Raw genomic sequence first — 27,205 nt, 5'->3', positions numbered from 1 at the left:
GTGTACTAAGTTCTCCTACTGGGTCAATGCCGCACGCTTGCACTGGGACTACGGTCTTCAGCCAGGTTTACAGCCTGGGCTCTGAAGCTTAACTTAAGGTTGCCACACATTGGAGCTGTGCAACTGGGGCTGGAAACCCTTTCCCAAACTGGCCCAAGTTAAAGTAAGAAATTTCTAGGACTGGCTGTCCTTAGCGGGATCATTTGTTGTTACCTAGCACTTTTCTTCCTCTCTGGCTCTCTTCATAAATCCCAAGAAACTCCTCTTGGCAGGTCAGTGATGATGTTATTGACAGATGCTTTACTGTAATCTTTGCCATGCCCTTCAGAGACAGTCAGAGTATCCAAGAGCACTCTGTGCTTCCCATGTATCCTGATGAGGAAGGAGCAGAGATAAACCCCCGGGGCTCTTCTAACTCCACTTCTGATGCACATTCTGTGGATAAATGTGCACTTCAGTGATAAAAGCATTAAGACAAGACAGTAAAAGCTTTCTACAAAACCTGCCAGTTCTGCCCATGATTGAAGATAGTCAAGTAGGTCAATAAAGTTAGTGGGAAATGGTTTTCCAATATATAGTTTCCTTTTGGATTTTTTTTTGTTTTGTTTTTTTTAAAAAACCTGTCCCCCCCCTCCCCTAGTATTACTAGACTTGCAAGTCTGAATATCCTGATATCACTGGTAAGAGCAGAGCTACTGCAGCCACTGGAAAGGTCAAAATTAATTAATCTGATAAAAAAACTTAACGCTACATAGGACAGATTATATATATATATATTTAAAAAATAATATATACACACACAAACGCTTACAGAGAAAGATAGAGATAGATATGTATTTAAAACCCATTCCCATCAACCGGATCATTTCTTGGGCTCCAGCATGCAGGCTGGTACAAGCCTGCAGGAGTTCTCAGTGTGCACGGTCACAAGGCAGTCCTGTCGCCTTAGCCTCGGAGAGCCAGGCAGCAGACACAAGCTAGGCAGAATAAAGGAGTGAGCTGCCAGGCCTTAGCAGAAAGCAGACTTCCTTGCAAATTTACTCTGAGCTGTGCTTTGAATCAACGCCTGGAAAACAGATAAACAGATATCAGGTTGGACAAGTACCTGGGCCTCAGATGGTCACTTACTACTCAGGAAGAAATGTAATTATTTTTTAATTGACCTTGTGACCAGCCCTTGACAAGCATTATGAAATATTATGCTTTTGTTTATGCACTCCGATTCTCCAGAAACACAGGAGAAGAACAGGCTTAGGCTGTAGCTGCACGCATACACAGTGCAGTCAGATTTGACACTCGTTAAGTAAGAGACCAAATCAACAGGGAAATATTTGGAAGCATCTGAGTGGTTGTAACGGAGCAGGAGGAGAGAAAACAAGATCACTAATGAGAACTGTATGTCCCTTTAGTACCAAGCCTAATAGGGTTGTTTGCCTCCCAAGGCAGCAATTGTTAAAGTCACACCCTCTGTAGAGCAGCTTAAATTCCGTTTAAGCGTGCTCCCTCCTACACCAACGTTTATGAGCTTTCTGCTCAGATTGGATGCTGACACTACACCGTGTCTCTGCGTACCTGCACGGGATGCTGAGAGTGCAGATGGGGAGAGCTGAGCCCTTCTGCTGGGTAGAAATCCTTCAAATCCAGAAGGGAGATGAGGAACATTTGCCTCCTGAGGAAGGTGCTGTGGTATGAACAGCGCTGCACAGCCGCAGCAACTGTCAGAGGGCGCACACAGGGAAGCACGACGGGGCTTAACCCACAGTGGAAGAGAGCCTGGCCAAGCTGAGTTATGGGGAGGGTACCATTCTTCCAAGAGAACTAGCCTTAAAACAAACAAACAAAAAAAATAAACCAACCTAGAACCTCTTCAACCAAGGTTGAAAAGCAATGAGTTAATCGCACAGCTTTGCACAAGGGCAAGGCAAGGGCTCCTGCACGTACAGGACAGGGGCCCCGTGCTTGCATTGGGTGACAGCAGGGAACGGCAGTGCAGGCATGGGTACATCAACCTGAGCCACAAGAGCTTGTCTCTAGATTCATGCTAAAAATCATTTTTGCATTCAGGGCGATATCCCAGTTCAGGTCATTACAGCACCATGCACTTGCCACGACTGAGCTCACCCAGCGATGAGCAGCTCAGCTGAGACAAGCCCGCTCCAGTGCGGGCAAGAGCCTCGCGTGCATTTGCAGCCCTTGCTAACCAGCCCTGGAGCCACTGTGCTAATGATGGCCTCGCAGCTGCTGGCTGTGCCGCACTTTCCTGAGGAGAGAAAGCATCCCCACCTCCTGTTGCTTATCACTTTGGGGGACCTATTTTTATCTCAGTGGTGTGATGTCTTGGAGCACCAGCAAGGATGCCAGCGGGAAGAGGAGGAGAGCACACGCTGCATGCCAACACCCTGGCTACAGCACAAGTCTGCAAGCACATCCCTTCCTGAACAGATTGCTTTTTAAAGCCATGAGCAACAGCATTCTCCGATTTGTTGCCAGAGCTAGTGTCACCCAGTAACTCGGGGGGACTTCAGTGTTGGAAAAAGACTGATGAAAAGGCTGTCACAGTATCAGATGTGGAGAAACATTTAAATGCTTAATAGGCAGGAGGAGGCACAACAGTAGGACAGGGCTGTTTGCTGTGCTTTAAAAGCAGCAGCAAGCTGACAGAGTGTCTCACCCAAGACCATAGCTCTGGTTATGCTAAGTACATGCCTAAGAGATTAAGTAACTGTCCCTGCCCCAAGAAACTCAGTCCGAAACATGGAAGATAAAAAACCCCACCCTTATTCCAAGGATGGTAAGGGAGAGATAGAGCAGGTTAAGCAACATACCCAAGTGCACAGGAAACCTGCAGCACCAGTGTTAGTGGACTCCTGGCACCTCCACACGAGCCCACCGCTTCTAGCTACAACAGGCTTTCTTCCCTTGACTCTGCTCACCAGCCTCCTGCCCTGTGTGTACACACACACACACACACACACACCCCCTCTTCCCAGGACAAAATCCAGAGAGCCATGTCCACTGGCACCGAGATGTTAGGAGACTCAAACTTGTTACCGGGCACTTCCCAGAGCTGCTCCCAAACCGAACCAGCTCCACCACCTTCTGCAAACCAAGCGCTGCAGCCTCTGGCACGCGACAGCTCCACGCAGTTCTGCGGTCGCCCTGCGTGCACGCCTCCCGTTAGCTCTGTGGGCAGCTTCGCTGGCTGCTCCTGTGCTGAGGTCTCCGGTGTGCTGCCACTTCCCTGCAGCACGCTCTGTTCAGCATCTGAGGAGGGGCACAGCATGCTCGGAGACAGGTTAATACAAAACTCAGGAACAGTCAGCACTGTCAAGCACTTCCTACAATAGAAAAGCAATCATATGAAAGTCAGATAAAGGAGCCAATGGTCAGTACCTGGCTCAAAGAGCCCTCAGGGCTTTGAACTTTTTGTATGAAGCCATATGTAAAAGCCGTATGCAATGCTACGGCCTCCACCTCTGGGAAAGATTTACAGCTACAGAGCTGAGCAATTCCCTGCATAAACTGCCTGACGCACAGTAAATCCATGAAAGCCATTACAGCCTTCAGAGAGCCAGCGGTCAGCAGCCAGTTGTGTCAGATCCAAGGGTATGGAAGATCTCCAGCCAGCTCCCAGCTTATCTGTAGGGATGGTCTGGCTACCATACAAGTGATGACTTATCTTGTTAACTGGTTTTAGTTTAGAAGAAAGTTCTCCCTTAGTCAGCACCTGTACTAACATTTCTGTTAGGTCAGTGTGGGACTATGAACGATGCCACGAGGGAGAAAGACCGGCAGCTGTGGCACAAAGCAGGAGAGTCCAAGTGCTCACCTGACCTGAGAGTGCAACATTATCCACACCATGCTCTTATCTTTAACATATACTTTAATTTCCTGCTCATAACTGCAGCACCTTTTATTCAGGATACAGAAGAAAAAAAAAAAGTATTCCTGTTAGCTGGAGTCTTCCATTTTCTGCTGGCAGCAATAGAATAAAATATAGAATGGGAAGAAGCATGAAAACTCTTTCCTCTTTCTCAAGAAATGCTGTAGGACAATCACAGCTATTCACTAAATGAAGAATTACATACTTGGCTGTACACATGCACATGTAGGGAAGGAGGAGGGATAAAGCTTTGGAAGACAAACGGTTTGCATCAGCAGTTTCCCAGTGTAACTACTTTGAGCCAAAGTCCAAAATGAAACATTTCTCTAGAATGACAAATCAGTTTATCTAACATGGAAGAGAGACCTGAAGCTATCTAGTGGCTCTTTGAAATCTCTCAAATCCCATCAGATTAAACAAGCTGAAGAGATGGACTTCTTCATTTGCCAGTGAAACTATAAAGCCAAATTCACCTTGACCTGAGGTGCCTCAGCAGGAAAGAAACTTGTGGCAAAGAAGATAGAGCTGGTGCGAGGAAGCAGTATGACAATGCTGGGTTCAGGTGGAACACCTCAAACAGGTTTGCTCCCCTCCTTTCTCTGCGTGAGAGAGCCCTTAGTTTAAGAACAGGACGCTCTTCTTTTGTAACATACCTACCACTTTCAGGTAATCAGTCCTTATTCAGTAGTATATGCTACTCTTTCTCTGGAAAAATTTATCCTGCAGGCTTCTGGATGTGGTGCTAATTATATCTAGATACACACACAGAGTTTACAGCGTTGTCCATTCTATTCTGCCCATCACACGGGGCTGGTAGGCATTTTCACAAGCAGCCCCTTTTTACTGAGAAAAGTATCTGTCCAGAGATTATATTCAATTTGCGAATCAGAGGAGTTAAATACAAGTCTTATGCTTCTGAAACTCCCATTCTAATTTCCAGTAAGCTGTGTTTAGGAGGAAGGCATGAGGAAGAGGAAGGCAGGAAATCACCTGTTGGGTTTTTTTCTTCCTCTTAAATTGCCTCAAAAAGTCTACCAGACAAAACCTCAATGCACTTGGGGAATTTCATACAAAGGGGTTATATTCAGGACTCATCTCTTAGACAAAGAAAACTCACCTTTTATCAGCAGTCTTATCCAGTCCAGGAAAATCCTTACCCTTGAATTGACCCCTGGTTTCTTTGGGCTGGCACAGTCACAGTCCAGCTGACAATGCCATAAAGAGTAAACAGTCCATTTTCCTTGCTGCAAACCAAGGGGCCACCAAAACCACCCTAGGAACCAAGAGAGAGGACTCCCAGTTATCTCATTTGGCCTCTGCACTGCTGCAGATCAGATTTGCCCAAGACAAAGGCTCCTGCAGGAACAGGGCGTGCAGCCGCTGGTGCAACTCAGCCCTAGCCTGGAATGAAGAGGCTGATTTAAAGGCTTGCTTATCAGCGTGGAGTGAAGAATGAGCACAGGCTGCAGACAAAATATGACTGAATAGTGCTCTTTAGCGTTACACATAATTTATTAGTCTGCCATAAGATTGTGGTATTGAGCAGAACCTGCAGTTTAGCTTGACAGTGCCTCAGTCAGAATTACTTTGCCTTTTATTTACTCAGCTGTTCTTACCTGCTTGCCTCATGATTTCAGGGAGGTTAGTTCTTGAACAGTCCTCTGAATACAAGAGTTTTATAAAACCAATAGAAGTCATCATAGTTTATCTTGACAAAAGAGTGTCATGAAGAAGAGTTCCAAGCAAGCTACAATGGGAACTGTTTCACTAGGATAAGAGATGGGACTTGCGAAGAACATCCTCTCTTCCACAAGTCTCATGAATATTACAATCCAGAGAAAGATTACTAACTCTCTGGTCCCACTTCCAAGCAACACTGCACATTGCCTATATCTCCCATATGGATTGACTGCATTTATTGCTCTTATAAGTACTGGCCACTCCAGGGACAGCAAATTGTTGAAGCTTTTAACTGTCACTTGCTCTATGCTGTTCTCCCCTCTGTCCTCCCCAGTCCTTTCCCCTAGATCATCTACCGACATCCATATGCAGACACCTTCAAGAGCACTCACCTTTAGTTTTACCTCACCTGACATGGAGTCCTGGCCTCCCACAGAAACAAAGCCAGTCCAAAGCATCCTGGCTGTGATCCCTCCAGGGTGCCTGAAGTAGTAATTTCTCTCACAGATTTCATTCTCAAGTACAGGCACTTGTGTCTGCTGCAACCGCCTAGCTGGGCTCCCATCTGCTTCAGAAATAAATTCAAGGTTAGGTCTGGGCAGAAGAGTAAAATAAGAGATCGAAATGTACATTCTACTCATAATAGGCAAACATACGAAATCAGAAGAGCCACCTTCTTCGATGATCCCCCATCCAGATGCAGTGCAGAGAGAAGAGGAGGATAACGCGCCTGTGCTGTTGGACAGACACACTGGCTTCACAGCAGCGTTGGACTCCAGAGGAATGTCTAGCTGCATCAGGCCAATGTCGGAGTCATAGCTCAGCATGTCGAAGTGGGGATGCACCGTGATGGTTTTCATCTGTCTCACCTGTGACCAGCGCAGAGAAAGAACAAGCTGCCCTCTAAGGGCATCCTGAAAGCATACTTGTAAAGGAAGAGGGCAAAAATCCCACAAGCAATGACCAAGCTCAAAATAAGCCATGAAAAGAAACAAGGTGTGAGGACTTTGAAGACAAATCCCCTCTTCTCAGTTTTTCAGTTGAGAAGATTGCTGGGATGGATTATGTAGACCTCCTGAGCCTAGAGTGCAGGCTGACTGCTCCACTGTGCAAACATAAGCCACTAAGGTTTTGCAGAATAGTAGCGTAAGTCACTTGTGCTTCTTTTCCACATGTACTTCTTCTTCCTTCCCATTAGGAAGAAAGAGTCAGCAAGATTTTTATAGATAAGTATATTGCTTAGCACCAAGACAGTAAGATGCTGAGGACACTCAGTCTTGTGTGTTAGATTTTAAGACTTTTTATTGCTAGTAATAAGAACCAGATATAAAACATACTTCTATAAACTGCAAGTTAGCTAAATGAGACCAGAGTTACTGTATTTCCTTTCTCATTCCTCAACCTGTGCTACATATCAGTCATTTTGCCTTGCTGTCAACACTGTTTTATCTGTGCATCTAGATCTGTCTTGAGAAATATTGTAGGGGCAAATACACCAAAGTCAACATTTTTAATGGTATTGCTTGGTTTTTACCTGTTCACTCTCTCAGGGCTCTATCATGGTCTCTTGCTGTCACAGTCCAGTGCAAGGGTTTATTGGATCTGTATAATGAAAGCAAACATATTGGAGCTACTTACAGTCAGCCATACAGCTTACTTATTGAGCAGTGATACATCCCTTCTGTCTCTTCTCTAATTAGTCACTTATTCTCAGGACTGCTGAGCAAGAGCTTCTCACCACAATGAATGTGTTGCATCAGTTCTGGCTTTGCTACCGCTCTGATAGCAGATAGTCTAATTAACTTTAATGGATCTCCTACAAGCAAGACCAAACTGTTGCCAGCTCTAAAATTAGTGATCATGGAGGAAAGGCAGAAGGAAGGTTTCGCAGAGGACATGAAGGTGTGAATATAATTTATAGCTCTCCACCTGTTTGCGCTCCAGCCCGGAGGAGCAGAGGTGGCCCAGGGATGTGCTGGTCACACTCACAGCTGCACACAGTGGGCAGCTGTCAGCAGCCACGTAGGGCTGATGACAGCCCCATCACACTGGTAGTCTCCAAGGAGCTTCAGGGCAGTGTGCCATAGCCAACAATGAGGACAGGCCTCCTCAGCCCCACTAACATGCTTGAACAGCCACAGGGGAGTAACTGGGGAAAGGCCACAGGTGTCTGCAAAAGAGCCAGAAGACCAGTCATACATTTGCAGGCAAGTTTATTGTTTTCCTAGACAACCTCACACAGTGGATACAACAAGGGCAAAGATGCAGGAGAGACCAAATTTGTCTGCTCTGTCTGGAAGTGGGGAGGGAGGAAAAACAGATGCATAAAAGCTTGAATCCTAAGGAGGTGCGCACATCAGAGAGCAAACGAGGCTCTGGCACTGAAAGCAGGTCTCTCCCATCCTCTATGTCCCTGCTCCCAATAGGAAGCCAATGCAACCAGAACGGAGAGGACATCTGTCCTGGTTCTGGCAAGGACAGAGTTAATTTCACCAGGAGCCAGGACAGGTGAGCCGAGCTGGCCGGGGGCTATTCCATACCACGTGACGTCACGCTCACCATAAAAGGGGGCTGGGCGGGCAGGGGTGGGTTCGCTATTCCATACCACGTGACATCACGCTCACCATAAAAGGGGGCTGGTCGGGCAGGGGTGGGTTCGCTATTCCATACCACGTGACGTCACGCTCACCATAAAAGGGGGCTGGTCGGGCAGGGGTGGGTTCGCTATTCCATACCGTGTGACATCACGCTCACCATAAAAGGGGCTGGGCGGGCAGGGCCGGTTCGGTGTGGCTCCGGGACGGGCTGAGCGTCCGGTCGGTCGGATCGGTAAATTGTTCTCTGTTATCACCCACTGTGAATATCTGTTATCAGTGCTGTTGTTGATTGTTCCCCTCTCCCTTGCTGTCCCAGTAACCTGCCCTTACCCCAACCCTGAGCCTTTGCCGTTGTTTTCCCGTTCTCCTCCCCAGCCCGCCGGGGGAGGGGGGAGCGAGCGGCGCGTGGCGCGTGGCACCCGGCTGGGGCTGAACCGCGTCAACATATCACATGTATGGAGAATGAGAGATGGGGCACCCGCCTATCACTTTTCATCCATTCAAGAAGTGCACAAAAGGCAACTTGAGGTCAGAAAGCATCAGCCTGACTGCATAATCCTCTTCTATGTTAGAGGAATGCTCCTCAGACCAGATCAACTGAGCAGAATTTAATTTCTTTACCTAAGGGGACATCCTTCAGAGGCAACATCCGTGCAGTAGTTAATCCTGAATCTTCTCTTCTTGCCTCCTCTGCAAGAGAGGAAATAAGCGTTAGCTCTGACTTGGGTCAATAGCTCTGGCTTGTCTCCTCAAAAAAAGTCCCCATTCCGGAAGGGAAGTTATTCATCCCCTCAAGCAGCAGCTGGCACACATTCATGAAAGTAGAAAGCAACAATAGCAGACTAGCCCCCAGGATCAAGACTCTTCTCTATAATGAGATTTTCAAGGGAAATATCACACTGACAGAATTAACAAGGCTGCTTATTTCAAGTAACAGAAGTTAGTCATCTCATTTCTCAGTGAGAAAAAACCCCCTTGAATCATCTCTCTCATTCAGGGAAGGGAGCTCTGCCACAAGTAGCTATTCTGTTTTAAAGTTACCTTGACAGAATGCAGCAGGATTAGCCTAAAAAATAAGCTCAGGTGTCTAAGAATAGCTGCAGACGACATGGACATTGTTAGACACAGCAAGCATCTCTCTGCTAAGCTGAATGAACAAAAGCGAGCTGGGTGCTGAACTCTCTGAAACTCTTCTCCCCATCACTTTCAAAATGTACCAGCATAGTATTCCCTGGACTCAGCACTGGTTTGGGAGTTAAGAATCCAGAGATTAGCCGTGGGAACGAACAAAAAGCTGTATTTCTAAGATGAGAATGGTCATCCTGTGAGCACTCGTGGCTTTAGCTAATCTAGGTTTCTAAAATAACCAAAACCCTAGAGTCTTGGTGACTTTGATTAAAACAAGAACTTTTGCAGAAGAGATGCCTGCAAAGCAATGCTAATCAGTGATGTCAGTAAGCAATAGCAGCCAGAATTAATCTACTACAGTTATGCTACAGGTACACAAAAGTAATCCTAATTTTCTCATAGTGCAATTACAAGTAATCTTCAACAGAGTGCGAATGCCCTTGATTGCACAAAAAACCCCCCACACTTGAGAATTGTATTTGTCAACGTTAAGGGGTGCAAGCAAAGTCTCTCGAGTGGTCTACGTGTACCAGTTGAGGAGCTAGAGAACAGCTGTTAGACTTTTCTTCCTATTGAGAGCACTCAGTTTGCATAGCATCTGGAAGTCCCATAATTGCAGCTGGATAGGAAACTTGCACTTTATTCCAGAGGAGCTTTCCTGTAAGAATCTGAATTTCTGATGGCAAAGCTGTGCTGGAAAGCATCGAGTGAAATGCTCCAGGATGCTGAAAGCTCTCCCCTGAAAGATTCCAGATCCAAATTTGTCAGCATTCTTCCCCCCACTCAAATACTCCTTTCCAATGGAAACCAGATTTCTTTTCAAGGGAACTGTAGCGTTAATGCTTATTCAGCATTTGGTAAACACATACAACTAAATTACCTCAACAAAATAGATGGGGAAAAAAATAGAAGCTGTTTGCTAAAGATTACTTGTCAATGGCAAACCCAGGACAGTTCAAGCCTCTTACCCAGTTTATTAGGTGTAAAGAAAAGTGCACCAGCCTCTCACCACTCTGTTTTTTGGTTCACATACAAGCCTGTAAAGAGGTAGACAGAATTCGATTAAAAATATCTTCACTTCTGAGCACCAGATTGCTTTTCACCTTAAGAATAGATATCAAGCTCTGCTAAAGTGAGTGTGGTGTCTGGAAGCTGTTTTTTCAAAAAAAGCTGGGGTGTTACGACATGCTTTCATTTGGTCCAAGCAGGAGGAACATATGGAAATATAGATATTTTTAAAAGGGAAGCTAAGAACATTTATTTCACTGAAGTTAAAGATTTTTATATTGATAAAACTGAAGCAGATTTAAAGCAAGGAATTAAAAAAAAAATTTCCTTTTGAAAGCGTTGGAAAGCAATGCCTCAGGTTTACAATTTTTCATTAATGAAATTCCAACAGAATTAGTTCAATTCATAAAGAACTCACATCCACTTCAGTGGAATCAGACAACCATCCACAACCGCTTTTTGGCTCTGCCTTACTTTGAACATTTGTCATCTTTAGTGACACTCAGAGCAAAGTTGCTCTTGCTCTCTCCTTTGATAGAGGGATACAAAGCAGACGCCTGATCCAAGCAGCACACGCTTGTGTGCTCTGCTGCCTCTGCAGCAGAACACGAGCCACAGTCCTTGGTCCTATATCCAGCCCTGCAACACCAGCAGGCTCTCCATGAGAAAACACGGCCTTGGATCATGACATGGGATCTCCTGTGCCAGTGGTGCACTTGGCCATATCATGACGGACAAGAAGATGGGCAAACCTCAAGGCTACTGCAGAAGCCATTACATCATCCTTCCAGTGGTACCGAGTACCATGTTACCGGGGAGAGCATATTTTGGTGACAGAACATGCCTGCTTCCACAGGGATTTCTAATTTGAAACTGAAACAATTAGCATTCACCCAGCTGGTTTTCTTAATCACTGTAAATAGTAACTGCATCATAAATGCAGCCTGGGCTAAGTCCCACTGCAAAGTCTTCACATTCCAGCTGCAAAGAGGAAGAGCAAGAGGAAATCATCAAGACTGAAACACTTAACCTTCTTAACCACACACTGGAGAAAAACTAGATTTCAGAAGAATTTGGGCATGACTTCCCTTGGTGAGCGTGTCACATTTTGCATCAAAACAGTCTGTTGGCAATCTTGGCCCGACTGCTCCCTCCTATGCAGGGCTACAGACAGGTCTGCAGAGGATGAAGCTGGCCTAAGCTTTGCCTTAAGTCATTTCAACTGCCATCTTTACTGCAACACTCAATGCCCTGTACTTCTGAACAGTCAGTGTCCCATACGGAGTGCTCTTCCAAGAGCTTTTCCTTCAAGCATGGGAAGTGGATGATTTTTCATTTGTTTGTTTTGTTTTTAATCCAGACTGCAGGTTCTCACACCACAGAGCAGCAGCAACCCAAGCAACAGGTCTGCATACCCTCAGCCTAAGCAACAGGTTTGCGTACCCTCAAGCATCCCTAGGTTTAGCGCTATTTATCCACCCCTTCGCCAAGGCAGCAGGGGAGGAGAGGTGTTTCGAACTGCTTTGAACAACGTAAACATCAACGTGGCTCATCATGGGCTGGAATGAGCTCGGTGTGATGCTTGCTGCACACAAGCAGCAGCAGGCAATAAAAATAGAGATGGTGGTACTATGAGTGGGAACTATTATCACACAGCCCATGCACAATGAGAAGCAGACACCTTTGCATGGGGCTAAGGAGTAGCTTGGGGGGGTTTTGACACTTGAGGAAAAGGATGATTATATTGTTTGCAACACGCTCTCTACTTTCCCTTTGCCCTCAAATCTGTGCTGGACTTCAAGATAGCTTTACCTTGAAGTGAGATAGGTGTCTACAGACTTCAGGCACTTACAACAGTCACAGCCCCTCCACACGTGAGTTTGGAGGTGATGTCTAATTGACAAAACATGCCCTGCAAATAATCAGTGACCTCAAAACCTTACAATTTACAGACTTGCTTGTCACGGATGTATCTCGCAGGATTTTATTGAATTGCTCCCCTAAACAGTTCTTAGTGCAAAGGTTTAAGTGCAATTTCTCCTTTTATTACCTTTATGACATACTCTGCTGGAGCCTCAATGAGCCAGTGGCACTTCGTGCTCATGGGATACAAGCCAGGGTAATTAGCAGTATCAATCTTCCCTTCTTCCACTAACATCGCGACACTCCCAGGGCCCAAACCTGCCATACGCAGGCGAAAAAGGAGACAATTTAACAGATGGGATTATAGAGTAGTTTTAATAAACCTGAATCAACAACTTGATTTTTAAGGAACTCAGGCACACTAAGGGTAGTTATTATTTTAAGGGGGTCAGAAAGGAGAGGAAAGGCATTCCTACAGCATCAGCGAGGTCACCTGCTTCAGAGTCCTTATGGATGTCCATGAAGGTGAGCTTGAAGCCACAGGCAGCGTTGCTCCCATCAGAAACAAATATAATGGTGACCTGGTTTGACACTGGTAGCAGAGGGGCTGGGAAGACATCCCTGCAGGAGTTAGCTGAGGGAGACAAGGAGCTGGTGTTAAGGGTGGGCTGAACATACAGTTAGTCAGGCAAATCTTGCTGTGGTTCATTAGGCTAGATCCCACTGAGAAGATCTCTTCTCACACTGAGTGGAGAGACCATTCAGCTTTCATTACCTATAAAATGTTTAGAGACAATACAGAGAAATTGAGGAGATGGGACTTCATCCAAAACAACCACATGAACAACCAAATATTTCTAGAAGATTAATTGCATGGACTAAGGATTAACATTATTATCAACACATTGTCATTAGTACTAAGAGTGGAGAAGCAGCCAATGATTCAAGGAAATATTTATTCTCTATCAGTTCAGTATTAAGCACACCTTACAGAGGGACAACAGGCCACACTTCTTTTAATCTCATCAGTACAGTTACTCAGTAATCTGCATGCTTGTTACACCATATAACCAACTTTGAACCAAGGAAGAGCCAGCCTTTGGGCTGTATCTCCAATGCATGTAACACTTGCCAGCTCTGCTAACGCATCAGAAACTCATCTGGACATGCACCAGCTAAGCAAGGCTAAGCACTCGATTTATTCTGCTACCCAGGGTCCAGTTAGAGACAAGGCAGATTGGGCACAGAATTACGTACAGCTAAAAGACCGAGATGCCCACCACACTGCACTAGATGCCAGCACAAATATGAACGTGTCCCTCAGTCCCATCTGCCCTGCTCCGTTTGGGTGTTTTCTCTAGCTCTTTAGCTTCATAGTGAGAAATACAAAAGGCTTCTCAAAATCCAGCTAGATTTGCTGTTCTTCATGACAACGAGCGACAAGAAATTACAAAAAATTAAAAATCCCCAAACTTTCACGACTTGTCCCACCAACTACCAACACAGTGGGCTCACATTCATTCAGCCTGCCAAGAGCTGACGTGGCTACTCCAAGCTTATTTTTAATGAAACACCACTTTTATGTTGGCCTTCTCTTCATCATCACTGGCATTTGGTCTGCGTCAGTCCCGATAGCTCTGCTTTGCAAAGGGTAATGCACCCACTTTCTAACCACGTGGCTTCTGCTTCTTGCAGTTACTGTTCCCAATTAAGAGGCACCTTCTTAGCTATGGACAGTCCCCCTTTGAAAGCATAATCATTAAGGAAGCCTAGCAAAGCCATAATAGGTTGAGTATTAGTTAATACCAACACCTCAACTTTGATGGCTATGACAGAAATAACACCATCTCTCTAATAACTTGTATTAGCCCTGTAATCATCTGTACAGAAAAATACAAGTGGCCGGCAGGGAGTCGCTAGACCTGTGCTTAGCTATGAAAGGCACTTCTGATAAGCCACTAAAACGGCGACACTTAATACAGTGCCCCTCTTCCCATACGCATTCAGAGTTGTATTTGATGAGGAGATAACCCCCGATCAATCCTGCACGCCGTTTCAGGAGCACAACAGCAGTTCGGATCTTGAGCTGGCAAGCACTCAAAGCAGGCTTTTATTAGAGCAGGGCTGGTATGCAGTGCTCAGGGGACATCTCGCTGAGCTGGAAGGGCTGCGTTCAGCCAGAAAGAGAGCAGCTTGAGTAGCCTTCTGCTTTTCCTTCAGAGGATGTGGGGGTCAGACCTGCTATTATAACAGCTTTCTGAAGGGGGACTTATCTGTTCAAGCCGTTGATTTTGCCATCCCAAATTAAAAGATGATATACCTTGCTGCTGATGCCACAGCAGGAAATTAAACAGAACTGCTGCGGGTGGAGTGGAGGGAGGCAGAAATAGCAGGGCAATTTGAGTCCCTACAGTGCTGAACAGACAGGAGAGGAAAAAAACCTCCAGCACTCAAACCTACCTGGTGTCATGTGCTGGGCAATGAAGTCCATGACATGCAGCCACATGGGAGAAGACATCTGGTGAGCCCTGGGCCGCAGTACTTCTCTTGAGGGTATCCCATCCTCTGGCACAATCAACCCCCCAGGACACCACATTGGCCAGAGTCCAGGTGCCACCGGTCCTCAGACATGCAAGGGAGCCTCCGGAGTCACCCTGTCCACAGTGCGCTGAGGAGGAAAGGTGCCATTTGTTCCTGTGCCAGCAGCACTGACCTTTGACAGTGCTGCATGACAGACTAGCTTTACCGCAGAAGCCAACACAACCTTGCTTGCTTCCCCCCACAGTGGCCTGGCACCGTCCCTGCTCATTCAGCTGTGCTTGTTTAATCTAAAATGCACCAATCTAATCTCTGTTGTTTGTCAGCTTGCAGTTTGGCACCCTGCCCTTCCCCATACACAAACTCCTTTTTTGCATGAAGAATGATAAAATGAAAGTCATTTCACTAACATCAGCTGCAGCACTGCTTTGAAAGTGTTCACACAAGGTATGACAGAGGGCAAGCTACTACTTGGTTAAAAAAAAAAAAAAAATCATGCAAGTACACCCCAAGGAGATTAGTGACAGCCTGGTCAACAGCCTTCCCTAGGGCACTCACTCTGTTAGTACCGGCAGAGAAGAGTTTGGCACTAAGCAAACTCCTTGAATTGCAGACCATTGCCTAGTGGAGCTGTCTGAGTGAAGGTATCGAAGACTTGACCACGTGTAAGGGGACATCAAGGGAGAGGTGGGAACTGCCTTCTTTCCACCTCCTGATAGTATTGCCAATGCCAGGCTCCCTTGCCCCTTGCCTGGAGTCCCACCACTGAGGGTCCCTCCGTTTTCAGCAGACATGGTGGCACTTGCGTGCCAAGATGGAGGTCCCACTGTTAGCAATGCCCAGGGCAGGTCTAGGCAATCACACTTCAGTCTCCTGCCCACATCCATACCCCTACCCACAAAAGACTTCTCCTGCTTTTGTTATCCTGAAGCTCCTTGTAAAGCTCTTGCTCAGCAAAGCGCTGACAGCACTCTCTGTGCTGTTGCTTCACTTTCTTCCCAGGAGAGAAGAAGGTTTGTGGGTGGACAGGACAAGCCTGCTGCCCAGCAGCAGCCAGGGCTGATGAGCTGTTACCTTGCACGCATCCCCCCCTGTTGTTGGGAAAGACAGCACAGAGCACAGAGCCCTGCATTCGTGGCAGGTCCGTGCCCCTCAGCAGCACGCTGCAGCTCTGGCTGTCGATGAGGGGCAGCTCCACCTCCTGCAGGACAGGAGCCAGGGCCCCAGCCACTGCAGGAGCATCCAGGCTACATCCAGCATCTGCAAGATGGCTTGCCCCTCCAGCTGAATGACAGCCAACAGCGCTGTTGCCTGTGAGCCGCATCCACCCTTCCCCAACACCCCAGCAAGAGCAGCTGGGGGATCCCACACTGGCTGCCTGCCTGGGGCAGTGATGTTCTGAAGCAGTTTGGGATCACTGAGCAGAGGCACCCAGCTGGGCAAGTGATGCGTTGGTTTGCCCCTAGCCAATGCCTCAAAACCGGGTTGGAGCACGTCATTCCCCTGCAGGTTGGATAACAGACATTGCATTCTTCTCCCGAGCAGCCTGCTACAGGGCTGGAGACTTTCAGGGGCCAGGAGAAAGGCCCCAGCGAGCTGCTAACACAGAGACCTGGCTGGGAGACAGCGTGCTCTCTCCTGGGAGGGCTGCTGAGGAGTGGGCGACTGGCAAGTCTCCTCTGTCTCTTCTACTGTGGATGAGCCCCAAACCACTGGGGATGTAAAAATTAAAAGCAACATTCACAGACATTCCCACCTCCTTTAAAATCTACCAAAACTCAAGCAAGTGCAATTCCTTTGAGGGAACAGTTTTCTGATATCTAGAGGAGAGAGTACAAAAGAGTAACATTTTTACATACAAAGGAACTATTCCCACTTTTGTAAAAACTTGTAAGGACGGTTTTGCTTGTGAGACACTGATATGCACAGCAGCACTGCAATGTGCAGCCTTCCTTAATGCGCTCCAAGGTCCCATGCTGCAGGAAAATGCTGATCTGCACATCCCTACAGGGGCTGGTCCTCTGACAAGCAGAGGAGACCTGATGAGCAAAGGGGTGCTTGAATTTTCCATCTGGCAGGAGTCACCTTCTCTTTCAGAAACAGAAATTAAGAAAGCGGCTCCTTTCCCTTATCTGTTACCCTTTATTCCTGCAACTGTGACCAGAAGACCCTGCCATTTGACTCGCCCTCAGACACCTTGCCCCAGCCACTAGCCACCCACAGTGTCCCAGCCTGGAAGTTCTTCATCCTTGTGGCAAAGGTGGATGGGCTGAACTTTGTCCCCTGCAGAGGAAAGGGTGCACAAATGAGCGTGTGAACGCCATGCCTCCAGGAGCATGTCTGATTTACAAGTACAAACAGCATCCTTCAAGTCACACTGTTTCATTTCTCCCCTTCCCAAAATACCATGGTCACATGTGGGTATCTATAAAATGGGAATACAGACTGAAGTTAGTCACATGTAATTGAATTTATACATGAGGCAAATTGAGAGAGAGAGATCAGGAAGATAGTTAGCTATCTTTGAATGTTAGCTGAAGCAGAAGGATACTTGGGAAGGGGAAAAAAGAAAAGAGGGAATAGCATGGCAGGGACCGGGAAAAGAAAGCAAGTTGCCTCTATCAGTCTCATACAGCACGAAAACTGGACAGTGCTTGGGAAACTCTTCACACTAAAGACCAGTGCTGATCAGAGGAGTTATCCAGGACATGAAAAACTCGGCTCACTTCAATCCAGACACTTATTGATTAGTTTTTTCTTGATATTGGGAGAAAAATGGATCACAGTTCTCCTGGCGGCCCTGACGGGGCACTGACAGCGCCCAGCCTTCACAGAAGGGCAAAGCAGGGAGCCCCGTCGTGTCCTCAAGGGTTGTCCGTACGGCTCAGATGCCATCAAGCCCAGTTTGTGCCTAGAGACATACCTGTTTAGCCACAGAGTACAGGCACGCAGGCAGCCCGCGAGCAGCCTTCCTCGTGCTGCCTGCCGGGATGTCCAAGGATTTCTTGGGTCTTATTTCCCTTATTCCTGCCATTATAGACAAACCATAAGGCTATCACCACCCGAGCCAGTGATTTGAGACATGACAGTGACAAAAGATTATTTTATATTGGCTGATCTGCCATCTGATGGTCACAGGCAGTCAGGGCCAGTTGGCTGTAACCCGTCATAGCTCTGGATAACTCAGGGAATTGCCTCTGAAACCCCTCGGAAGTTAGGGAAGCGGCACAAGCCTCCAGCTCCATGAGGCGGTTCAGCCCCAGCCGGCAGCCGGGCGCCGCTCGCTCCCCCCTCCCCCGGCGGGCTGGGGAGGAGAACGGGAAAACAACGGCAAAGGCTCGGGGTTGGGGTAAGGGCAGGTTACTGGGACAGCAAGGGAGAGGGGAACAGTCAACAACAGCACTGGTAACAGATATTCACAGTGGGTGACAACAGAGAACAATTTACCGATCCGACCGACCGGACGCTCAGCCTGTCCCGGAGCCACACCGAACCCGCCCCTGCCCGACCAGCCCCCTTTTATGGTGAGCGTGACGTCACGTGGTATGGAATAGAGAACCCACCCCTGCCCGACCAGCCCCCTTTTATGGTGAGCGTGATGTCACACGGTATGGAATAGCGAACCCACCCCTGCCCGCCCAGCCCCCTTTTATGGTGAGCGTGATGTCACACGGTATGGAATAGCGAACCCACCCCTGCCCGACCAGCCCCTTTTATGGTGAGCGTGATGTCACACGGTATGGAATAGCGAACCCACCCCTGCCCGCCCAGCCCCTTTTATGGTGAGCGTGACGTCACGTGGTATGGAATAGCCCCCGGCCAGCTCGGCTCACCTGTCCTGGCTCCTGGTGAAATTAACTCTGTCCTCGCCAGAACCAGGACACTCCAGCACCTTAAAATCACTTCCAGAGGCTTTGCCTGCAGAAGTACTTGGAGCAAGCAGGTTTTAATCTGGCCTGCTTCTCCGCGGGCAGGACCCTTGCAGCCCACTGCCAGCTAATGGCCCAGGGCTATGGCCAAGAGGAAGCCGGTGGTTTCCAGCACGGTTTCTAGCTGGGAGCTTGCGTTAGCACAACAGGGCCAAAGGAAACCGTGCTGGTACAGTTTGTATGAGGGGAGCACAAAGGCACACAGGAATCTGGTGCATAAAGAAAACACGGGCATATCCAGAGAACAGATCCTGACCAAGGGATAAACTTCTGGGACAATTAATCAAAGCCTAGGACAAGAATTAACCCAATTGTGTTACTTTGATAAGAATTAAAGGCATAACTTAAGGGACATTTCTCTAGCATAGAGAGCATAGGAAGGGAAGGAATAGGGATGCTTTTTCTGGATCAGCACATCAGATGATGACTTTGCCCACATAAAGCACTCTCCTGCAGCAGCAGCTCACCTCCAGCCCTTGGGCTCCTGCTTACCGTACCAGGCTGGGTGCTGCAGGGGCACCAGGGTCACATCGCAGTCCACGTAGTGCAGCTGGGGTGGATGATGACACGCGAGACAACGATGCTCTGCTCTGCCTCTCTGCCCACTGGAGGTGACATTCCCCCACTGTCACTACCAGGCTCTTCAGGAATTTCCTGATAAAAACAAAACAAACCAAAAAACAACAGTGCCAGGGCAATGAGGGAAGAGGCTGCCGTCACAAAGCAAACCCTGACACTGAACCTGCAACCCCACAACATGCTCCTGCCCTGGGAGCCAGCGCTGGCCTTCGGTAACAGGACTTTCAGCGGGGCTGATTTCACGTTAGCAGCAATGCAGAGAATTCCCTAACCTCCAGCTGGACTTACTTTTAAATGGCTAAATAGGTTTCTTGTTTCATCTGCTACCCATCAAGCCACTGTTCATACCTGGGCAGCAGAGAGCTGCCAGGAGAGGTGCCAGCAGATTTCATTGCTGCCAGCTCGGTACAGGGAAAAGGACAGCTTATCTTTTGTCTTGGGAGTCACAGAACCCCTGTGCTGGTTTTGGCTTTGAAACATCAAGCTCAGCCCTTGTTACCTGCAGTCTGGGAACCTAAAAGGCACATGAGAAGCATTAAAAGCTATGGAGACTGATTGCCGAGTCATTTTGGCACCATAAATCCTCCTTTCTAATTCTGTTATTGGTGAATTTCGGAGATGAGCAGAGGCCTACATCTGAGAGCTTTACGATGATTTCAGGCAGCTACATGTAGTTTGAATTAACACTAGAAAAGTGTATGCCCATTATGGCTTTTCTGCATATTTTATACGCAGTATAATGTCACAATTAAACTTAGAGTAATCCGCTCCAGCAGAGTCAAAACACCATTCAGTTTTCCTTTTACCAATTAGGGAGATAGCTACGCTATCACAGCGGAGTTACCCAATAACTAGATTGGCAGTAGATCCCAAACCAGATCTTTAGCGAAGTTTACTCTCCCCAGCGAGTGCACTGGGGCGCACAGTGGGACAGTTTTGTGCTCAATGGAAGACATGAACTGCATTCATCGACCTGCCCGGTACCAGGCACTGCAAGAGATGCCCACCACTTGCCTGTATTTCGGCTGTTTCCCGTTACCAACTCACACAGCACAGGGCACAACACAGCAGCGAGCTCGTCTCAAGATCTTTGCAATTAGGGCTGATTAAAGAGTCTGCCTGAGCTATTAACGAAACAGGACAAAACTCAGACCTGAAGCAATTGCCTTCTCTCTCTCCAGACTATGTTCACTTTCTTGGGGTCCAAGAAACCCCAGTGCGCAGACAAGAACTTTGAAGCCCATTTATCACTGATTTCTAGTAGATTTGTAGGTTTTGTTTGTTGTTTTTGGTTTGTTTCTGGTTGTTTTTTTTTTTAAACCCTGCCCTCAATCTCTTCTCTAACCTCTGTGGGATTGCACCCCTTCATAACAGTCTGACTGCTGTGAATTATGACCACACTATTTCACCCGTGCAGCCTTTGGAGGTGGGAAGCCCGGGCAGCCTGGCTTGACAGGGCTGGTAGGCACACACTTTATTACAGCTGCCTGCCCTGAAGTGCGTCCCCAAGTGTTTTGAATCAAGGTATGGGGGGGGTGGGGGGTGTGTGTTCAACCAAGCCTTTGCTTTCTTGTAAATTAAGATTATTTTTTTTTTTCCCCACACACAGGGAAACCCTTCTCATTTTCTAATCACTTCCAGCCATAAATAACAGACCTGCTAATAGCACAGCTCAGCTTTAATCCCAGGAGGCTGTTTACAGGAACAGGAAAGTTTCTGTACTTCCCAGCACTGTCTGACAACAGGATTGCCTGGCAATGCAAACGCTGCAGTAATGGGAACACAAGACCAGCATTAGCAGCATAACAGTGGAGAGTAACAGCACTGTCTAGTTTTTGCATGGGTAAGAGAAACAAGGAGGTGCCTCGTCATCAAGGTTAATCTTGCACATTGAAATTTTCATACCATAGCAACTTCCTCATTATTCAACATCAGTCCTCAAAAATGTTGCTCAAGTTGAACAAGAAACAGATGTGAAGCTGACTGGTCTGCAATTACATTATAATGAGTTATAAAAGGGCTGGCAAAGGGGCCACTTATATCATTGTCCCTGCCCATTAAGAGGTCTGTAGCATGACCCGTAAAGCTGGTCTTGCGTTAGAAGTACAGAAACCAGTGTGACTGCTAGGAGTAATGGGACAGTTGCCAGGGCTGCTTTTATCAGGAAGCTGCAGTGCTTCTCCTGCCTCAGAAATGCTTCTCTGGGCTTTGCGCTGAACAGGACATTTGAATTTGTTTTGCAGTCTCCCTGTGCAGGGGAGCCCTCTCCCCAGGCTTTGGGGAGAAACATGCAGAGACCCAGGAGGAGCAAGCAGGCTGCTGGGTGGTGCATGAGCTCCCTGAGGACCCATGGCAGATCTGACTGTGGCAGAGCACTGGTCCCACTCAGCCCCAGGGTGGACATTTCCCTCCCTGACTGGGGACCTCATACCTGGGCCCAGCAGCTCCTCACGTCCTTAGAGGAATTTCTGCTGCAAGAGGTGTCGAGAGTGAGTGAGGAGGTCAGGCTGACTTGCTGTTCCAGGTTCACCACGTAGTGAGCAGCAGTAATAACCACATCTTCTCAGACCAGACCACAACCACAGGAACAGCCCAGTTTGAGGAACACCTTAAAAGAAAGGGTTGGGTACATTTTGAGATGTGGTGACTCCTGTTTCCTCCCGAAATGTGAAATAACAAAGATCAGCCCAGTCCAGAAAAAACTTTTTCCTCACAGTATTAGCGTGCAGGGTGCTCGGCTGCCCAGAGGAGTCATTTCCAAGCCATGGCTGACCCTTGGCAGCTACCTTCAACCCCAGCGGTGCATGGCAGGAATCAGACCCTGGAGCATCCTGAAACAGAGGGGACTAAACAGACATCTCACTCCTCTCCAGCGCTTTCCTGACCTCCCAGAGCTTGATGCTAGCCAGGGGTCCAGCAGATCAATCCCCCTCATCTCAGCACCCTACCCTCTCCCTACACTACCCCCCTCCTTTGCCTTCCTGCCCTTCACGCTACTACCTGCATACATTTTCAAGCTGCTGCATGCGCAGGGACTGGGTTTTGGACAGAGGGAGGTGGCAAACGCTGTTTGCCACAGGTGCCGGTGTTTGCTCTGGCAACATGCAAACAAGTAGTACTTTTCTAAATAGAACCATGTCCTGCTTGGTTACTCCTAAAGCATCATCCCGCAGTCATTGCTCTGTGCTTTTCCTTACGTGCACACAAACCGCCAGGCAAGGTAACTTTCCTCTGTGGCAGGGTACCAGGGAGGCACCCTCCCTTCCCACCTCTGCAGTCTCTTTCTATACCATAAAACCCAGCAAATCCTTGGCTGGTCCACACCACCAAAGCTCTGCAGCTGCATTAGGTCACATCTGTCAGAGATCTCATCTTAGCTATTAGAAGTTTGGGAGGGGAGTCAGCCTGGGAAGCTGGGCAAGAAGGACTTTTAGTCCAACTTCCACTCCTGGGCAAGCAGTGTTCAATGACTTGAGGATGAAAGAGAGGTGCTCCTGCCTCTTCTCCCCCTTCCCCGGGGGGAAGGCAGCACACTCCAACACAAACCTGCCAGGGCTGCCCTCCAGGCACCAACTCTCTCCCACCATTCAAGAGAAGAATCCCAGCAGCACAACATCCTCCAGGCTCTTCAAGTCAACAGGATGAACTCCACACTTCAGGCCTACACAGAAAACAGAACCAGGCATGTTCTGCAGTGAGACAACCCCTCAAATGCATCACCTCAGGCTCTTCTGGCAGGTAGGGAATTAATAGGACAAATCCCAGGTGCCACAGCTTTCCTGGCTCCAGCCTGAGCTCCAAGCTGAAGGCAATTATATGGAGATAAATGAAAACACACAGAAATTGCATTTCTTGATAAGAAGCTGATGTGTGCAAAGCTGAGGTCTCCTGTGAGGTACTTTCATGATGTGTGTGCACAGCCATAAAAAAAGCAAATTTAGATTTCATCCAGTAGCCTAATTATTCTTAATGAAATGCAACTGGGACTTACAAAATTAAGTAACAAGTGCAACAGGTTACAATGATGCCACCAGACTTTATTTGAAATTTATTATTTCAAAGCTTCCATACCTTAAGTGCCCTGGGGCACTCAACCCGAGCAAGTAAAGTCATCATGAAAGACCTTGTCTCTGAACTGAGCTGCCCAGCACTCAGTCTTGGCTTTGGTCTGAAATACATTGCAAGGAGACAGAGCTTTCTCACGTCGCTTTTGGCACCGATTGTGCCTTAAGAAATATGGACAATAAACATAGGGAAAGGTTGACTTAGAGCAGGGTCCAGCCAGGAATGGCTGGCTCTGATTAAGTTTTAAATGCTTCACTGAGCTGTGTGCAGTTTGAGATAAATTCGTGGCAATCACATTTATATTCTCCGGGAAACTCCCCCTAAGCCCTCACCCAGCAGGGAAGGATGCACACACTGACAGGCCTGCTGGACCACACACTGGGTGGAGGAGGAAGGGGTGTGCTGCTCCCCAGGGTCAGCTCCAAAACCTGATCATCACAGCAAAGATCACGCAGGAGGAGTGATCTCAAATACGTGGGATACAAAAGGAACCAATTGCAACTCCTCATTCCGGAGGTTTGCTTCTCCAGGCTGGGTGGTTTCAGGAGAGGGGTAGCATCAGGCTTCCAGCTTCTTTGCCGAGAAGAGGACAACAGCTCTTCCTCCACTCCCTTCAGCTGACCCGTGTCTGCACCAGCTAAAAATCACTTGGTTAATCACTCCTGTTCAATGTGTTTCTCAGGCCAATAGGAGGGGTCCCCTGCCTCTCCCAAGCCAAGGCTGGGATAAAAGTACAGTTCCCAGCCATGCAGACATAAGCGATATAATTCTCATGATTTTGCACTGTGTTTACTCCAGGCTCTCGCTGGGGCAACTCACTGGAGTCACCAGGAGCCCGAGTCTGGATCCAAACTATCACACCACCACCCCTCCAGCCCTCTCTCTAGCTTTGGGGCTTATATCCTGTGTGGAGGCTTGAAGGCAACGCTACTTGCTTAACCTGCCCATGAGGTTGACAGGCGTTAGAAAGCCCACCAATTTCTCACACTACCTTACCCAAGTGCCAGAGAACTGAGGAGCCCACATCTTTCTCCTCTACCCAGATGGCCAACCACCCCAAGACCTCAGCAGCAACAAGTGGGACTCGCCCCACAAGGTCATGGGGATCCTTGCACAACTCCTGCAGCGCTCCTGGCTGTCGAGGGGCTAACTGAGCTCCTTGCTGGGCATTTTATCATGTTCCCAGGACATTCTCTGGCCTCAAAGCATTTGACTACTGCAGAAAGCTCAGTCACAAAATCAGGCACAATTTTCTAAGCCATTGACCTGGACCAAGCTCTCCCTAGCCCTCGCTGCTGACTAGCTTTTCCAACAAGAGACTGTGGTGATTATTGCTATAGCAGCAAGTCTACTAGTGAAGTAGAAAATAGACAGACTTTATTAGGGGAGGTAAATGATGGAGAAAACACCATTCCCTTGGCTGGGGAGAGAAATAGCATTAGGACCAGCATCGTATTGGAGCAGGATGGGAGGGAAGGGAGTTAGGTGGTTATTCCCTTGCCCCAGCTGGGCAGATCTTTTTAGCGCTGGTTTCATTACCATTTCCTTCTCTTACCTATAAGCATCCCTAGGAGAGAAATTTTTACATGGATGGGGAGCAGGCCAGACAGTTATGTATGCGTTAGCCACTGCAGGAGGATGCGTAAGAAAGATTTGAGAACATGCTGATGTTCGTTGCTCTCCTAGACACTTTCCTGACCCCACTGCACCACCGTCACCAGTTACCAAGCTGAGCAGGACCAAGCAATTGCTCTTTATTGCACAGCCAATGGACCTCACCACAGCTGAGCGGCTTGCATGGGGAACGGCTCACTTGCCACAGCAGCCAGGAGAGGACTGGGGCAAGCAGCACCTAGAAGGAGAGGGTAAGAAAGGCTTCCAGCCTCAGCAGAGCTACTGCAAGGGCATCCCAAAAATCACTCACCAGGGGCAAGCACACCAAGCTCCAGTATGATTTATGGAAACCGACTGGTTATATTTTCCTGTTTGGTATCTGTTGTGGTTTAACCCCAGCCAGCAACCAAGCACCACGCAGTCACTCACTCACTCCCCCACAGCGGGATGGGGGAGAGAATCAGAAGAGTAAAAGAGAGAAAACTTGTGGGTTGAGATAAAGACAGTTTTTAATAAGTAAAGCAAAAGCTGTGTGCAAGCAAAGCAAAACAAGGAATTCATTCCCCACTTCCCACGGGCAGGCAGGTGTTCAGCCATCCCCAGGAAAGCAGGGCTCCATCACATGTAATAGTTACTTGAGAAGACAAACACCATCACTCCAAACGTCTCCCCCTTCCTTCTTCTTCCCCCAGCTTTATATGCCAAGCATGACATCATATGGTATGGAATATCCCTTGGGTCAGATGGGGTCAGCTGTCCCAGCTGTGTCCCCTCCCAACTCCCTGTGCACCCCCAGCCATCCCGCTGGTGGGGTGGGGTGAGGAGCAGAAAAGGCCTTGGCTCTGTGTGAGCACTGCTCAGCAGTAACTGAAACATCTCTGTGTTATCAACACGGTTTCCAGCACAAATCCAAACCACAGCCCTGTACTAGCTACTATGAAGAAAATCAACTCTACCCCAGCCAAAACCAGCAGAGTACCGCACAGCTAAAAGAGCAGATAACACCAGTGCTCACTGCTGTAACCCCCACACTGGGGAACATCTCCCCACAGCCCCTGTCCCACAGCCCACGCATGGGACTCACCACATGGAGCAGGAAAGGACGCCAGCAGCAAGAGGAGCCCTGCTCCCACCATGGCCCAGGGAATGTACCCAGTGCTGGGGGTGGAGTGGGGCAGGGCTACACACAGGAGAAACAACCCTCCTCCTTCCCACCTAATGAGCCTTTACTGGATGAGAGGGCCAATCAGTTTTGGTAGTGAGGCTGCAGATCGGGCAGGTTTGGAGGTTCTCCAGCCATGTTTTGCTGGGGGTCACCACCTCCCTGGGCTCTCCTGTTTGTTGTTTGCTACCTGCTTTGCACATGGACAGCAGCAGGAGCTCGCGTCCCCCCCCGCCATTGCCACCAGCCCTGAGCAGCCTCAGCCCCTGCGGTTTGAAACAAAGCACATCATTGCTTTTGCAGAGGAGGGTTAGCACAGGCAAAGGCGAGTCCAGCCAAGTTCCTCGCCCCGTGGTCTCTCCTCACCTAGGCCAGCCAGGAGCAGTGCATCTATAAGGCACCGTGGTGTGTTTGCCTTGTCCTTCCCATAGGACACCACGGGAGTTGGACACCTCTAGCAGCTTTTCATCTGTGAAGCAATACATGAGGTTTACAGAGAGGCTTAAGTAGCTGCCATAAGGACGAGAATTATTTGACCTTTTTTACAGGGAGAGCTGCTATCCACATACTGCAAGAGCAACTAAAGCATGGAGCTGCCTTTTCTTTGGGGCCAGGAACTGCAGAGCCCCCCCGGGTGTGGTGGTGCTTCTGGGCACACGGGGCCCCAGGGTCTCCCACAGCAGAGCAGACATTGCTACCCCACCTCGGGAGCTGCTCAGCAGCCGGGGGGGCTGCACGGCTTGGAGGAGGCAGGCGCTGCCCAGCCTGTCGCCACGGGCACTGCCAGCCCTGTTGGGCAGCTGGCAGCGAGAAGGCCCCTCTCCTCTGATAATAACAATGCCAACCGCCAACTGTATCTGCAGGCAATGGAGGGAGGCACGACCACCATGCTGTACTCCCTGTTCCGCTGAAAGGGCAAAACCTGCACACTGCTCCACAGAGCAGGATCCAGGCTATGACCTGGCCATACATCCTGTACCTCCATCAGGGAGACCTGGGCAGAAGAGCGCTGGGTACCAAGCTCCATTAAGAAACCGCGCTGTTGGGATCCGGGAGTTCTTCAGGGTGTACGGGCTGACTTCAAAGTGAGCGTGCAATTCCCCTTCATGGTACAGAGGGTTTTGCGCATGCCAAGATGGCAGGAAACGCTATGGCTTGA

At 48.4% G+C, this 27,205-nt stretch overlaps 1 protein-coding gene across 1 annotated transcript; it reads right to left on the bottom strand.

Moving 5' to 3' along the window:
- Positions 1–199: 199 nt before the first annotated feature.
- Positions 200–17,238, bottom strand: OVCH1 (ovochymase 1). Its single transcript, XM_054816711.1, is given in 16 exon segments — positions 200–372; positions 5,001–5,084; positions 5,087–5,156; positions 5,225–5,346; positions 5,598–6,128; positions 6,237–6,477; positions 7,105–7,165; positions 7,553–7,733; positions 8,782–8,850; positions 11,211–11,277; positions 12,347–12,477; positions 12,653–12,740; positions 15,772–15,804; positions 15,806–16,095; positions 16,884–16,932; positions 16,934–17,238. Coding segments are annotated over 16 exon segments (2,340 nt in total). The 5' UTR covers positions 17,084–17,238.
- Positions 17,239–27,205: the final 9,967 nt, after the last annotated feature.

Source organism: Grus americana, chromosome 1 (genome assembly GCF_028858705.1).
Source record: "Grus americana isolate bGruAme1 chromosome 1, bGruAme1.mat, whole genome shotgun sequence".
NCBI lineage: Eukaryota > Metazoa > Chordata > Aves > Gruiformes > Gruidae > Grus > Grus americana.
Note: the sequence above shows the minus strand (reverse complement) of the source record. Positions and strands in the feature narration are given on the sequence as shown.